The sequence below is a fragment of the Patiria miniata genome, unplaced genomic scaffold (genome assembly GCF_015706575.1).
Source record: "Patiria miniata isolate m_02_andy unplaced genomic scaffold, ASM1570657v1 HiC_scaffold_24, whole genome shotgun sequence".
NCBI lineage: Eukaryota > Metazoa > Echinodermata > Asteroidea > Valvatida > Asterinidae > Patiria > Patiria miniata.
Genome location: NW_024037063.1, coordinates 18,107,779 through 18,125,164, shown reverse-complemented (window position 1 = coordinate 18,125,164; position 17,386 = coordinate 18,107,779). Strand labels below are relative to the sequence as shown.

The 17,386-nt window shown below is 43.6% G+C and overlaps 1 protein-coding gene across 1 annotated transcript; it reads right to left on the bottom strand.

Moving 5' to 3' along the window:
• On the bottom strand, positions 1-17,017 carry LOC119732451 (hybrid PKS-NRPS synthetase pytA-like). Its single transcript, XM_038205976.1, has 8 exons — positions 16,779-17,017; positions 13,402-13,575; positions 11,516-11,629; positions 11,174-11,340; positions 9,758-9,966; positions 8,490-8,783; positions 1,966-7,912; positions 1-1,101 (listed from the first exon to the last, which is right to left on the bottom strand). The coding sequence occupies exons 1-8, from the start codon at positions 16,846-16,848 to the stop codon at positions 766-768; spliced, it is 7,311 nt and encodes a 2,436-aa protein (XP_038061904.1). The 5' UTR covers positions 16,849-17,017; the 3' UTR covers positions 1-765.
• Between the last annotated feature and the right edge of the window lie 369 nt (positions 17,018-17,386).

Sequence of the window (17,386 nt, the reverse complement as noted above, 5' to 3'; positions counted from 1 at the left end):
CCCACTGAGTTTTGACTTGAAACTCACGATAGTAACTTATGACTTTACTTTGTTACTTTGACATAGTTACAACGCTGCTAATCTAGACCCTTTAATAAATTGAACATACCTTTCTAGTGAAGTGAATCTTAGTGTTCATGAGTATGAGGCTTATTGGCTACAATAGACTACCCTTATGTTAGTCTGGAGCCATTACAGGTTGCAATGTATCGATGCGACGGCACTCTGAGGCATCATACAATACTACATATGCTGTGCACAAAATCAAAAACATTCCCGTTTTGCATGCAAGTCGACGAGACCGTGCCTATGGAGTTGGCGAGAAATTAGTCTAAAAACTCACTTTATTGTCAAATTAGGTCGGATTTGAAAGTCGCCCTAGCTTAACAGAGGTATGGTGTCTCTACAAATCCCATGATTGGGGAAACTCCCTAAAGGCTAAAAAGTTTTTGACTACAAAAGGACCGCAAAGTTAACCTATCGGACCAGACCTATGTTTGAAATCTGTAAGGCTTATAGACAAATCTGGCGGCAGCCATTTCTATGGTGGCACCAGGCTTGCCTGAGTCATGTTCAGGTAGTACACATCAATCCGGGCTCCTTCGACCACAGGGAATACCAAAATACGTGTGCGATTAAGATAGAACGTGTGCAGCATGCACATGAGCGTGACACCACCGCAGTAAAAGCTTTTTATTGTGGTCGCCGGATTCCACTATAGACAGCCTTACAGTTTTGGAAGTAGGCCATCACAACATGGCTGTTTCAATCCTGGCAGGCTTTCTGTAAGAGCTCTGCAGTAGTTATACCGCTCAACACATCCAACTGGGATATGCTGACATTGAGTGTCGTTGCAGCCCACGTCACTACCTCGACCGCCATGAGCGAATCGACCCCATAATTAATCATTGGTTGCTGAATATCAATGCTGTTGGCTGAGACAAACAGTAACTCGGCCAGTTTCTCCTTGAGGGCGCCCTCCACATCTTCAACAGTCTTCTCGACGGCGGATGTGCCTGGACTATGAGTGGGACCACACCCAGCAAGGTGACGAAACTTCATGCTGGAGCTGTGGCAGAATTGCATGGTAGTGCTCCAGTCCTGTGAGGCAAAAATACACCAATACCATCTATCAAAATGATGCATACAGTCGACTCTTGTGAATTCAAACTCGTTCGGACCTAGCCAAATTGTTTGTTACATCAGAATTTTGTATTAAGAGGAACATCAGTCCCATTCATCGTGCACATAAATGCACAGTTGGGACCAAGGCTTTGTGTTTGCTCTTACCAGAGTTTGTATTAACAGTGTTTGTACTAACCAGAGTCAACTGTACATAACTTTGAAAACAGCACAACTTCCAAATAATTCACAAGCAAAAGTTGGAATGTTCAGATTGTTTGTTTAATTAACTTTAATGTATCTGATAAGGGTTGACCAAAATAACACAAATGTGATTATCAATTTTCCCAGATTCCATTCCTACTTCATTCCATATTCGTTTTTCCTACACTACACATCTTTGGTTTTCTTCCACTTTTTTCCATTTTAGTTTACTTCCAAAATTACCTTTGCCAGATGTAAATCATCTCTAATCAATCGAGTTACCCGAAATGTTTATTATGCAGCATTCCGTTTCGACTGAAAATGACTTAGGATCCATTGGTGACAGGCTGACTGCATATTGCAAGACAAATGTTAGGAATTTGCTTGGGTTTCCACAAAGGATGTATGTTCTGTGTGTCATTTGATTCAAACTTAAAATGTAAGCTGTTGGAAACGGCAATCAAAAGGTAATTAAACCTTGCTTTTTAAATTCCCTCCAACATTAATAACATGTCAGTTTAGGTAACTTGAATGCATACTATAATGTCCAAATTATCAGTTGATACTCCTTCTTAGATCCTAGTCAAACCCTCAACAATCAAGATTAAGAAAAGAAAGATGTATTGATATGAACCTTACCTGGTTGGCAAGGCATATGACTGGTTTCTCGTATCCTGTCTCGATCAGTCTTTGAAGCATCTTCAGGAACTCCACCACATGCAGTGACTTATTGCCTTTGCTAGCAAAGATTTTGGCTACCTCCGGCTTCCCTTCCAAGTAGCCGGCTCCACGGATTGGCCCTAGCTGCACTGACAATGCGGGCAGCCCGTGCTGATAACGATGTACGGCTAGTGCATCAAGGTACGCATTGGCAGCTACATAGCCAGGCTGGGAGGCATGTGCCCAGGTTGCACACACCGACGACAGCAGGAAGAAGACGTCCAAGTCATCGGACAAAGTCAGACTGTGCAAGTTCCTCGCACTAGTAGCCTTGCTATCTATGATAGCATCTAGATCCTGAGGGCTGAGTGTATCAAGTGACTCATCAGCTATCACGCCTGCAAGATGAAACACACCTCCTAAAGGTGGTGCCATGCGTCTTAGCTCAGTAAGCATATGTGATGTTCTGAGTTGGTCAGACAAATCACACTGTAGTTGATACGTGTGGATTCCGTGCTTCTGGAGATAACTGATTGTGCTTCTGGAAGAAGCAGTTGATGGCCCGGTGCGTGAAACCAAAGCAATGTGGCGTGCTCCATTAGCAGCCAGCCAGCGCGCCATAGCCTGACCTATACCTCCGTACCCTCCTGTTATTAGGTAAGTGACTGAAGACTTAAACAGCTTCGTGGAGGGAATGAGGTGATCAGCTGGGATTTGAAAGTCAGGCATAACCTCAAAGACATATTTACCAATGTGTGTGCCTTTTGCCATTGTCTTAAATGCATCAGAGAAAGAGCTCATGTCGCAGACTTGAGTTGGAACTGGATGCAGCCTCTCGTGCTCAATCAGGCAAATGACATCCTCTAGCAGAGTGCCGACTAGAGATGGATTAGATTGCATCAGTGCGTCAATCTGACAGCTGAGGAAGCTGACGTTGTTCATCAATGGGCTCATCTGGAGTGTGGAATTCTGCAGGATGTCACGTTTGCCAATCTCACAGAAACGACCCTCTGGCTTCAGAAGGGCAAACCCTTTGTGTAGTAGCTTACCCGCCAGAGAGTTTAGAATGACATCAACGCCTTGGCCACCTGTCCATCTCATCACGTCTGTATAGAACTGATCTGAACGGGAATCTGTGACATAAGTCAACCCAAGGGTGTCCTGAAGATACTTTCTTTTTTCTTTTGTGCCGGCAGTTGCAATGATCTCGGCACCCACCATCTTAGCAATCTGGATTGCAGCAAGACCAACCCCTCCACATGCTGAATGTATTAAGACTTTCTCTCCTTCTTGCAGCTTTGCCTTTTGAATCAAGCAATAGTATGCTGTGACAAACACCATACCAATGCCAGCGGCTTCAACCCAGTTCGCACGTGAGGGTTTCTTGACGAGAAGCTGGGATTTACAAACTGCATGAGAAGCAAAGCAGTTTGTACCGAAACCAAGCACCTCGTCTCCAACCTGAAAGCGTGTGACTTCACTCCCTACTCTGTGAACAGTCCCGGCACATTCGAGCCCAAATTGCGGTCTATCCTCTGTAAGGATTAACTCATCGAGCATACCCAGTGACACCATTACGTCTTTGAAATTCAGAGCTGCTGCTTTGACTTTGACAAGAACCTCAGCTGCATTGACCTGCATCTCAGAATGTAACATAAAGCCAACATGTTTAACAGTGGTACCCTTTTCACCGGCAGCAGCATCATTGTATTTCTCTGGCTCCAAACTCCAGTATTTGTCTTTACTATCATGGACAACTTTGTCCTGTGTTTTGACAGGCATGAGACGGGGTACTCTAAGCTCACCACTGCGAACAGCAATCTCTCTCTCCGGTGAGTTAGGGTTGAGAATCAAGGCAGATAAGTGAGCCACTTTCTCTTGTATCCAGCTGTTTGGATCCAGATCAAGACAGATTACTGGGACTGGCAATTGGTTGCTCGCTGCTCGTGCAAATCCAACAACCAACTGGGCACTGGTGTTGTGGCATTCAATGCAGGCACCCTCAGTCACCACCCAGAACCGAGATATGATGTCTGATTTCTGTGCGACTGCTTGCATTAACCTCAATAGACAGTGCAGCTTGCCATCTGCTGGACCCCAAATATACACCACATCCACAGGATGTTTGGTTCTTTGTAGAACAGTGGAGTAGTCAGTATCGGAAGAGTGACGTACATCTTGTTGAGGTGGCCCTAGGTGATGCTTCAACTGTTGGTTCAACATTTCTTGTGATGTGTCTGAAATCAGAATCCAGTGATGACCCGGCGTAGAGCCACCTATCGATGTTGTCAGCTCCTTTTGTGAGGAGGTAGATGACTTGCAACCAAGCATGACACTATGGAAGTACTCACTTGGAGTGGAACATCCAACGACACTATCAAAACCACTTCGTCTGAGTAGTTCAACCCATTCATGTTGCGACATCCAACAACTGTTTGTGCGAAAATCTTGGTATGTCCAGCACATTTCAAGACTACCAAAGATCAATTCTTGACAGTAGTTACCCTTTGTTGTCTCCATAACTAGTAACCAACCACCCTCACCTAGCAGGCTTCTTAGATTCTCTGTAGCCAAATGCAAGTCTACTGCAGAATGCAGAGCATCTAGGGAGATGAGAATATCGACAGATCCTGGCACCAACCCTTGCGCTTCTGGGTCTTGCTGGAAGTCAAAGACCTTGTACTTCACTTGCGGATAGTCTTGTAGATTTGCCCTTGCTCTAGGAAAGAAGGACTGACTGATATCTGTGAAGATGTACTGTAGGTTCTCTGCTACACCTAGACACTTAAGGTTGTCCAGAAGAAGCCTGGCAAACCCACCAACTCTTGCACCAACCTCAAGAATCCGTATTACTTTCTTCTTTTTCGAGAGTTCCAGCACAGACTTGGACAGAAGATCAATTATAGCTTTGTAGTAGATGTTGATGCTGGATGCGCTGTTAAAATAATCCTCAAGGAATGAGAACAGCAGGTTCAGTGAGGAGAGAGGATTCCTCAGGCAGTTTGGAAGGTTCTCCCCCATTGCTCTGATCATTGCACATTCGATGGCTGTATCTGGAGCACTTCTCGAGACGTCATCAAGATAGTGAGGAATGTCTTCCAGTGGGAAGGATTCCTCATTGCTTGCAGCTGAGCTTTGAAGATGGCAGCTATAGCGTGCGCAGATGCCTCTTTCATTTTCAGGCACCTCCCTCAGAGCATGTCTGATGTAAGACAATGAGGCACGGCGGAATACATCAATCTTGTCTTCTCCTTTGTCAACAGCATCCATTTCATCAGGAAAGTGATTCCGCAGGTAGTGCTCATGGAAGATGTCACTCATCAAGCTCGTAGACGGTAGACATGCTGCAGAGGGCTGCCATTCGATGGCATAGAGGCAAGTCTCCAAATCAACTGTGCTCCGAGTGCCACTGACATTCTTACACTGACATCCCAGAACTTTTACCAAGATTACTCCTTCCTGGTCTGTTAAAGTGACATCACCAACCACGTTCCAGCTATCACACTCGGTAATCTTGGCATGTATCAACAATGGAAGACCCAGTGGCATGTGGGAGACAAACATTTGAAGAGACTGGACGTGAACTGGGAGATATAAGGTAGTGGTTTGTCTCACAGCTGCAAGAAGGACCTGAAAGCAGCCATCAAGGGTTGTCACATCTAGACACTGCCCATGCTTCTGCGCTGGTTTGAGGTAACCAACAGCTTCCCTGTCTCCCATCACAATCCTATCGATGACTTGAAATGCTGGACCATACTTCAATCCAACTTCTGCAAAGGATGAATAGAGATTCTCTGCCGACACACTGACTGCACAGGTCTTCAGGATGTCATCAACAGGTAGAGTAAGCCTGTGCTTTGGATGGGGCTTGATGTCATCTATCTCAGCATCACAAACTTTATGCTTATCACCCGTGATACTCACAACTACACCCCTCGTCTCAAAAGACAACTGGACTCTTGTTTTTTCTCCTAATTTTTTCACCTTCTCTGGCCAGACAAGCACTTTGACGAAATTGATCTTCTTCACAACGAATGGCTGTTCAGCTGACATGCACATCTGTAGGATATAACTTATGTAACCAGCACCTGGGAAAATGACCTTATCTTGAACGACATGATCTGACAAGAAGGGAAATTCCTCTAAACTCACACATCCGTTTGCTGTTTTGAAAGTGGGGTCCGTTAACACAAGTCGTGTGTTCTTCTTGTTCTCTGCTTCAATCCAATAGGACTGTTTCTGCCAAGGATATGTGGGAAGTCGCAACCATTGTGCCGTATCGTGGGTGATGTTCTTCCAGTCTATCTTGACACCAGATGTATACAGAGTTGCAAGAGCTTGTAAGACCACAAGTCTATCATCTTGCTTCCGTTTACCACAGGCGATACTCGTGATTTTACCAGGTTTTGACACACTGGCAATCTGGTTGACAGAAGAGATCAAGGTAGCAGATGATGCTATCTCCAAAAAGATTACAGGCTGCACTTCATCTAAAATCTTCTCAACCGCATCTTGGAACTGAACACAGCCTCGGATGTTAGCCCACCAGTAGTCTGTTGAGAAGACGCCATCGTACTTTTTCCCGAAGGCAGAGGAATAGAATGGAATGTCGTTGAATCTTCCTTGAGTCAAAACTGCCCCGTCCATTGCTTTCCGAAAGGGTCTCTCCATTGGCTCCATGTCTGGGGAGTGGAAGGAGCACTGGACCCGCAGTTGTTTGGCTAGTGAAGGATTCTCTTGGCAGACTTGTTGGATTGACCTTGTTGAGCCAGCAACGGTTATGTTACTTGGTGCGTTGATAGCAGCGATATGGAGGTTGTGATACTTGGAGCACATTGCTTTTGCTTCAAGCAGTGAAAGACGAACTGCTGCCATACTACCCGTTCCCTTCAGCATCACTTGCTGTTGGCTGCGATGATATATTACTGCCACAGATTCTTCCAATGTAAGGCCTCCGCAGGCATAAGCAGCAGCAACCTCTCCTAAACTATGACCAACGCAGACATCGGGATGGATGCCCCAGTGATTCAGCAGCTCATACAAGCCAAGCTGGAAGAAGAGGATCACCGGCTGACCGACTTCCATCTCATTCACGACTTCATCCGACCGAAACTCATCCTGTACTGACACTCCAGAATGGATGCCATTGAAAACATCCTTGTCAGCTAACACAGACCAGCCACTCAACTGACGGAAGATCATGTCGCACTTGTCAACGACTCCACGAAACACCTCCTCGGTGTAGTAGAGACGCCGGCCCATGTTTGCCCACTGTTGCCCTTGCCCGGGGAAAACGAAGCAGATTTTGGGAACATCTGTGCCATAGTTGGATCCCGTAAAGATGCCCTCGCCGCTTCCTTCATTGATATGAACCTGCAACCTTTCCCTGAACATTTGACTTGAGTTTGCCAAGATAGCCAACTTACACTCATAGTGTTTTCTTCTTGATGCAAGCCAGGACACAACACTCAAGGCATCATTCTTGTGATCAAACTTCAACCACCTCCTGGCTAAATCGGTCACAGCATCAACAGATCTGGCCGTCAGTGGAATCAAGACATACTCTCCCTTTGATGAACCACCAAACCTCCATCCAGCTTGAGATCTCGAACCATGCTGCCTGTCATTACATACCTCATAATCAGGTGCCTCTCGTAATACCATATGGGCCAAGGCACCTGCAAAGCCAAAGCTATTCAAGCCAATGGTGAAGTTGGAGTTTGGTAATATCGGCTCAAGTGACTGCTGGATTTCTAGCTTCAGATTCTGGAGGTCAATCTCAGGGTTTATGCCCTGATAATTAATCGTTGGGCACAGCATTTTCTTGTCCAGCATGAGTGCAACTTTGATGGCGCTGGCGATACCCGAGCAGCACTCTTGGTGACCAAAATTACTCTTGACAGAGCCAATCTTCAGAGGTGCATCCCTGTCAAGATGAAAAAAAAATTAACCAAAAATAGAAAATGGTCGGACTGAACTTATCCCTCACCGGTAACATCTCGCAAGTCGACAAAAGATTTGAATCACAACGACAACAAAATGGTGAATGTAAGCATGACGAAAGGTTTACGGACTTAAAAGGAACATTCTCTTTTCTTCCGAATCGCAAGTTTACGTAAGTTCCACCATCTTTATTTTCGATCTCTACTGGATCATGAGGTGGCCTATTTGGCACTTTGGGGTTTGTTTTGGGGGTAAAATCTGATGGTTTTGGTGGGCAATGAGAGTGCGGTGATTTGTTTGGACTCCAAGGAAAGGTCTTCCTTCAGACTCTTCTATCACCAAATCATGACCAAATGTTAAAAAAGCCAGTTTGTAGAGTCCTAGTTACTCGGACTAGTACATGTACAGGAAATCCATAGTCCCTAACGTTATCTCTTAAGTGAACAGAATTTTCTGAGGGTTGATAAAGTGATATAAATGAAAACGAAGTGACGGATTGTCTATGGATTATGCGCACACGATAAGTGTCTTTGTGGTGCCACTGACAAAGTGTTACATACCGATAGGATGCGAAGGTAAGACCAATAGCCTTGGCTTCAATGGGATCTCCGACTGGTGTGCCAGTACCGTGTGCTTCAACGTAGCTGACCTCTGACCTATCGATACCAAATCGCTCATACGTCTGTCCCATGACATACTGCTGGGCTGTGGGGGACGGCATGGTCAGACTGTTATAGTTGCCGTTGGCTGCTATGGCTGAGCCATGGATAGTGCAATACACGTGGTCATTGTCTTGGAGAGCCTTGTCCAATGGTTTAAGTATCATACTGCCCCAACCTTCACTGCGGACATACCTACAAAACCAAATCCAAAATTTCTTTTGAAGTTTCTAGAGATTGATACAAAGATATATTGTACAACTATACCTCATACATATTCATGATCAAGAGCTGAATTCTCACTGGTCCATTCACCACCACGTGCCAGCCGCTATTTTTGTTGTTTACCATGTATGCACTCAATTTTCATGCAAAGGATAAATACGCATGCATAGTAGATAGTCCAATACGCATGCGCTTTAAGATGCAATTGTGGAACTTTCGCATGGGTGAAATACCCAAAACCGACACACTGAAAGATGGCGGCATGTGTAAATGTTAACCAGTGTTTTCCCGATCAATCATGCCAAACTGGAGAATATTGTGGACAACAAAGATGCCTCCTCTACTACAAAAAAGTGGTCCACAATGTGGTCGAAATTAGGTATAAGGAGTTACAGTATTACAAAAGAACTGAACTTTACTGAGGTTGAGTAATATTCTTCTGGTGAGCTGGACAATTTTCTCCAAAGATGTTACGCCAAGGTGCAAACTGCAACAGGCAAATTTGAATATGTATGAGGAGTTAAACGAATATAACATGGTTTATATTGGGTGGATAGTCCATACTAACTCCCCTCAGTATTGGAAATTGACAAACTAGTGCCCTTGGCTACGCCTCAGGAACTATAGTTTGTCTACTTCCAATACAGAGGGGAGCTAATATCGCCTATCCACCCTCAAGCCATGTGATATGTGTATAGCACCTCACCCACTGATTGTGACTCTTAATTGGCTGAGAATGAGCCACATGGCATTCGCTATTTTTACCGAAGAATACAACCACAATGTTCCTTGTCTGGGTAAAGTGTCTTGCCCAAGAACACATGCACCATGTTCACCTTTAAGGGTCGAACCCACAAACCATCACACAAGTCGGAAAATGTAACCACTGGACCAGGGCAATCTACAGACAAAAACACATGCCTAACGACAATGCTATTATTTACCCATTGGCTGATTTCGAGAACGGACAACTCATTCCGTCAGCAGACACTACTCCAAGTTGACTGAAGCCTATCGCAACCTCTGGGATCAATATGGCATTACATGCACCCACCACTGCAGTACTGCACTCCTTGTTCCACAGCGCTGATGCAGCTAGATGCAGCGCTGTCAAGCCGCTTGCACATGCTGTGTCGCACGCATAGCTTGGGCCCTGGTGGACACAAATTAAAGGATGAAATTATTTTTGTGATGGCTCTTACACTATCTGGCATATGTATATTGCTGTCATATCAAAGACAAATTGTATTTAAGCATCATGCATTATTTATCTGCAATTATGAACTGGGTACTTCATATTTTTTAACGTAATTCTCTAGATCTTGTTATATGTATCATGTTTTGGTATACTGCTGGATGTGATTTGTTGCATTTCATAGAGAATTTGCAGTGTTGTAGTACTCGTACTCGGTACTCGTACTCGAGTACTACTCGAGTACTTTTTTTGGAGTACTCGTACTTGTACTCGAATGTCAAAGTATTTGTACTTGAAATGACAGTACTCGTACTCGGGCAGCAAAGTACTCGTACACGACATGTCGAAATTGTACTCGATCATCAAAGTACTCGTACCAGACGAATATGGATATCGTGTAAAGCCCAGGCAACTCAAAGAGCTACATTAACATCGTTATGGGCTCCGTGCACATGTACCCCCTCAATGGTAATTAGAAAGGGAGAGTTGGGGAGACCACTCGGAGAGATATTCAAACGCTGTGCCAACAATGTCCAACACTCATGTGAGGATGCTATGGCTTTGGGCACATTCAGAATAAGATTAAATGTGCGTACTTTGCGCCATACGCGCATAGACCAGTTCCTGCACACAGTGTGTCCTGTCCACAGGGCTTTCGAGAGTGGTCAATTTGGTCACCACTCAAATTGAGAAATAAACTGCACTCAAAGGCCTGGACAGAATTTATACGTATATGGACTTGATTTTATCAGAAGTCAAATGGGTATATTGTCTCTTATCTTCAAGTAAACTTGAATCCTCGATCCTGATTGGTTGATCCATGGCAACAAGCCGTGCTACATATAACCATGTAGCACGGCCACGATCCGTACCGCGTTCTGTGTAATGCGCTATTCTAAGATGCGAGCGCCATTCCGTACAATGTGCACGTGTAATAGGATAACTGCTGAAAAGTTAGTCTAAAACTACAGAGTGCATGTTCCATCTTCACTGTGCGTCAAGTTTACTTGAAGATAAATTCGTTGTCCCACTTGCACTTATGGAACACTGAAAAGGTAGTGTGCCTGTGTCCCACATACAACGAGGCCGTGGGACACAGACGCACTCCATTATTCCGTGGTCCACTCGGGCTCGCAAGATAACTAATAATAAATCTACAACATACCTTGATATCAAAGGCAAAAGACAGCCTATTGGCCGCACAGCTGTGGGCGTTACCAGTCAGTACATAGGCATCCATGAGGTAAGGGTCAGTGATGTAGATGGAGTAATCAAATAAACCGATACCAACAAACACACCGCCATCGGTGCCTAGCTCATCCGACAATATACCTGAAAATACAAGTATGTAGTAGGAGCAAAGAATAATACTTTGGTCCTCACAAAGTTTAAAGTCTAAAACATGAACAATAATAATAATATTAGAATCAAATTGAATATGAACTGTAAACCCTACTTTGGCAAAATCATTCAGAAATAGAGCAAAATAACAAAAAGCAAATCTTACCAGCATCTTCAAATGCTTCGTGAGTGACTTCAAGCAGGTGTCTTTGCTGGGGATCCATGCTGACTGCCTCACGAGGAGAAATCTTGAAAAAGCTGTTGTCAAATGTGTCAATATCTGTAAAAACAACATACAAAAACAAAGGGTTTGTGTATGATTTGCTAAAAAAAAAAAAGGAGTGAATATACATGTAAAGTGAAATCACTGAATTCATCATCTTTAACAGATGGTGGAATACCGGGATGTTTGACTCGGGATAAACAAATCAACCAAAATAAAACATGAGATTTGGTATCCCACGGCACAGCAAATGACAACTACAAACTTAATTTGTCGGACGTCCAAAGACAATGAAAATATGTCAAGAAAGATTTAAAAAAACCCAGTTCTTATAGTCGTTTACCCTATTATACAGGGTGTCCCCCCCCCAAAAAAGAATGAACCCTCGAAGCGCGCTCTTTTTCACAGCTATTAATAAATACATCTGCAAATATGGATACATATTTGGAGAGTATAGTTCGTTAGCTGTTCAACATTAAAAAGTATCTTTCCAATCGGGTAAATATTTATGGAATTACGGCCAATTAAAAAAAAGTAGATTTTTCATTTTGTTCACAGCCTCAATTGTCATTTATTAGGAATGTAATGGATTTGCTATGAGGGTAGTTTTGCTTTCTTTAATTAGGTGTTGGGCTATGAGCCCAAAACCTACTGTTATTCTATGAGTTTACTATTGTTTTTGTTATTATTCTCCTCAGCAAATTCTTCTCCAGAACAGTTTGTCAAAATGAAAACATAGGTGAACTTCAATTGTCAATACATGAATGCACAACCCACTGAAGATGTGCTTTTTTGCAATGACGTCATCATGGGTCATGTGACGTCACTTCAAAAATTAATAAATTTATCTTTGAAATTCAATATAAAATCAATTGTGAGAGACCGGAACTTTAATTTTGCGGGAATCGACATGATAATACATGCTCTTCATATTATCTTGTGCGCGTAAAATCACGTGACCCTTCCTTCTGGTCGAAACCGGAAGTGCCTAATAATTTAAAAGTGAAAAAAGATATGAACTAGCTGTCAACGATTTTAGTCCGTGGGTGGGCTGACCGTTTCCAAAAAATGATCGGTGACGTCAGCAAATGTTAGAGCGCCCTCTAGCGGCAGGTTAAAAAACGTCAAAAACGCATTTTCACTTGACGTCTGTGGCGAAATTTGAGGTAATCGCTTCAAAATTAGTATGCATGATGACCTTAATGCAGGCGAGACCTGTGCGCGAAAAAAATTGATTACGTCATCAGACAGGAAGTTACAGTAAAAAGACCTTTAAACCTTCAAAAATTGCTAAAAAAATCAACAGTGATAGATAGAATCAAGATTTGGCTATATATAGCACAGTTAACATAGCTCTTGAACTTTTTGGTAATAACGTCACAATGACGTCATCAAGTATCATTTTTTTTGAAATTTTTCTTTCTTTATTTGGCTCTTTTTATTTTTCATTTTTTGCAACTATGGTAGTCCTGAAAAGGACTATTAACTTCTCAGATGTTTACTGTGCTGCTCTGCTTCTGCCCTCTATTAGGTAGCCCGGGCCCGTGTTCTTATTGCAGGAGTCAAATATCATTCCTAGTACCAGTTTACCAGTTACCAATCATATGACCTGAATTTATTCAGGCGTTGTATAAAACAAATAATGAGTTTTTCACATTTGTGCAATGATAAGAATTATTTAATTCGTTGTTTCATTCGGTGACAGATGGAAAGATGCAATGTTCCTTCCTACTTGGCTTTGCCTCTTGGAATGGAACATTCCATCTGTCACCTCATGAAATTATTCTTACCATTGCACTCATTAACATTCATTTATTTGTATACTCTACCTTTGATCATGCCGATCCTTCGCATGCAATGTTTGGCTGTCTGTGTGTGGTCAGGGTCGTGATAGTGGTCCACATTCCAACGCTCTGGTAGTATATCATCCACGACGTCCCGTCCATCTCGAATGACTCGCCAGAAATCCTCTGGATTGTTGACATCACCGGGCATACGACAACCTAACAGATAATGCCCAAACATGAAAGGCAACTTTCAGTTTGTTACTTTAAAGTCTCGACAAAACAAGGCTGAATTGTATGGTATGTTGTAGCACAAACTATGGGCTCTTTGCGCCAACAAAAGAGGGCGCCCTTTTACCTAACAACGACGTCGCATGGGCGGGACACATTCATTTCGCTGGTTGACGTGCGCACTCCGGTCCTTGTGTGTGACCAAGGGCGGATCCGGGGGGGGGGGGGGGGGGGGGGGGGGCCAAAGGGGGCCATGGCCCCCCCCCCCAAAACGAGACCAATTTTTTTTTTTTATGTGACATCGCAATAAAGGCAGGCAATGAGTACACCACCATCTTTTCCTCAAAAACATTGGTTAAAATTTTTTGGGCCCCCCAAAAAATTGTGTTCTGGATCCGCCCTTGTGTGTGACGCACGTACACAAGGGGATTTGTACTATGTACACGCAGTGGCCGCGCTTTGCAGCAATATATTACAGTCAGGCAAGATGGCGCCTTTTGGTCACCCCCAACTGTACTTTCTTTGCCGGTCAGGGGGTACTTGTGAACGGCGCAGATAGACTAATTCGACGATTTACGCCATTGTTACAGAGACGTTAATGAAAAGGCCTTTTAATAAACACATCAGGTTAAACTTTGTAGCAGAGTGTTGCACATAACAATGGTGCAATTTCTACAATAACCATACAAATCAAAAGTCTTTTTGTTACAAGTGAATTGAAAACTAAACTTTGTGGCTGACAAACCGTGGGGGGGAGGGGGGAGGGGAAGGGAGGCCCCCCAAAATAAAATTACTTAAAGAATTAACAAATTAAACAAGAAGAGGGATTATGAAGATGACTGTTTTGAAATCAATGTTGTAGTCTACCCATCCCTATACGTCCAAGGATTATCAAAATTTAAGGAAATGAAGAAAAAAAAAAGAAGGAAAACAAGAGCACACCAAGTGTCACACGAAGCTCAGCACCCCCCCCCCCCCACCCACAAGTGGGCATCCATTGTCTTGTTGCACTCCTGGACTTTGTATCCCAACAACCATCTGCAGGCACCCACCAGCATCTTACCCATTTTACATCAATGAGGTTTACCACAATGTCACGAATGTCATTGACAAAACGGAAGTTGTAATTTTTATTGGCCTCCTACGCTGATACAATCAATTTACTCCCCCCCCCCCCCCCGACATAGGCCCTACTTGAGAGCTATACCTGCAACCTCTCGTGAATCATATACTCGTAATATTAACACTGTGATAAAAATGATTCATAATTTTAGGTTTTGTTGTTTTTGGCTTCTTTGGTAAATATTACTGGAAACTTGCTGGTACTCTATTACTGTTGGGAGAATGTGATGGTCTGTTATTACTACTTAGGTGTTTTGTTGGTGGTTGGTATATTTACAATATGAGACCATAGTCTGAACAAGTCTTGAATGAAATGCAGCGTTATCTCTTCTCGTTGCTTTGTTTGTGCATAATCAGCAGACGCCATGCATTGTTGACTAATGGACACCGTGCTAGGGGTGTGCGTTGGAACCGGGTACCCGAGTACCCTACCCAGTTGCGCACCCAAGGGAGGGGGGTCTCGGGGGTCTTGAGCCCCCCCCCCCCCCCCCCCCCCGAGAGGTTGTCAATTTTTTGGGGGGGGGGGGAATTTTTTTTTTAGTCCCACGATTTTACATACATGTGGCCTATTTTCAAGTAGTATAATAGGGGTGTAAGTGGTTAGTGGTGCCATCAACGTCAAAATAGTCCGCCCCGAAAAAACCTCCATTTTTTTTCTGCGGCCAAAAATTTTGGGCAACATTTACAACAACAGAAATTGAGACCCCCCCCCCCCCAGCCAAATCCTGGGTGCACCACTGATGTTGGGAACCGGTTCCAGATTACGGGATCGGGGACCTGATTGGCTTATTAACTTCTCAGACAATGAAAAAGAAAGGTTTTTAATGCCCTATGTGGGATTTTGCCTTTTGCTGACATATTCTATAAACACTGTATACTCAGTGTTGTCCAAGGGCTTGTGAGGAAAAAAATCACAAGCTGACTTGGGTGGGACTCGAACCCACGACCTCCTGCTTATTAGTGCAGACGTCTTACCACTCGACCTCCGATCTGGCTAGGATCATTTTGGCAGTTTGTGTCTGCTATTGCAGTGGGTACCGCAACCAAACTTATGGAATTCTTGTCAGGAAGATATACATTTAATATTGCGTTTTGCTCTTTGACGAAGTATTATCTTAATCATTTTACTTCAGTAATATAACGCAACATAAATGAGCATCATTACCAAGGGCAGAACCGGAACATTTTGGGGGGCCAAAAAAATGTTGTGTCCCAAAAGTGGGTCCACAAAATAACGGCATGGAGTTCGGGCCCGCTTAAGGGCCCCCAATTTTTTCTGATTCTAGATGCACTGTGATGCAATCTGAGGTAATTTCTGACCACTTTAACCAATCCTTTTTTTAAGGACAACAGGGTGGTGTACGCAGTGTCTGCCTGTATTGTGACGTCACTTAAACACAAATAACAATTGGTTTAATTTTTGGGGGAAGGGGCCATGGCCCCCGTTGGTCCCCCCCCCCCCCCCCCCCCGATCCACCCTAGGTCACTACACACATATGGAAAACATTAACCCTAAAGGGCCGGGTTATTTTATTTTGACCAATTCTCAGCCGGGGGGAGGGGGGGGGGGGGGGCAGCGCGGGGGCGTATTCCGCCCCCCTAAGATCTCGGCCATCGAGTTACGACAAATTTTGAAACTCGGTACATGCATGGAGTAACTCTTCCTAAACATACCCAAGAAATTTCATGACTATAGGTTAATAGGTTTTGGAATTATGCCTAATTAATTATTCATATGTACGAATGGCGATTCTGCTCTGTGTACACGACGTATATGGGAAAATTCAGTTTTCAGGGCGCGTAGGGCCGGAAAATTTTTCGCTAAGCGGCAACCCGTTGTCCGATTTTTATGTTTTTGGTATCAAAGGATGCGCAAAGCACGAGGCTAAAAAGTCATAACAGCTCGGGTTGCGAAATTTTTTTTTTTAGAGGTTATCGCGGATTTTGCCCCCCCCCAGCATTTTTAGGGTTAAAAATATCATAATTTCATGTATTTTTCACATAATCAAGATTGTTGTCTGCACCAAGGCCAGATACATACAAGTAAAAATAAGTTGAGAGCGACTTACCGATGCCAACGACTGCTATAGGAAAGAAGTTTCCAGGAGGATCTCCATTTCCACTACTTGCAGCAGACATGTTAAGGTACTCTGTAGAAATATTGCTGAATTACTCACACGACCATAACTCAGACGAGTCCCTGTATTGTAATAACACATTATGAATTTTAAAGTTATATTGTCTATTTCTGAGCTGTCTTCCCCATAAAAATATCTTACAGATACAAGGGGCAGTTCCAATGCTAACTTCCACAGTGTCGAACATACAATTTGGACAATTCAACAGTGTGTATTTAACCACTTCGTGCTGGGATTATTTTTGCAGAAAATTTCGATTTTCGCAAGACAACATTTTCCAGCTAACTTCTGATATACAGCAAAATGCCACAAATACTGATTCGTAAGAGTCATTTCGACAGTATTCGTGCGATATTTATTGCCGAAACCTCATATGTTTCAATACTCTGAGGTGTGCACTGGAGCGTAAATTGTACAATAGGCCATGTACAACGGCCAATCAAGATCAACACACGGTCCGCCTCCACAGACTTCACAGACTCTGTGTGTGTGTACAAAAGGCACGAGGGATTAGCATGTTTAGACGTCACCCGGAGGCA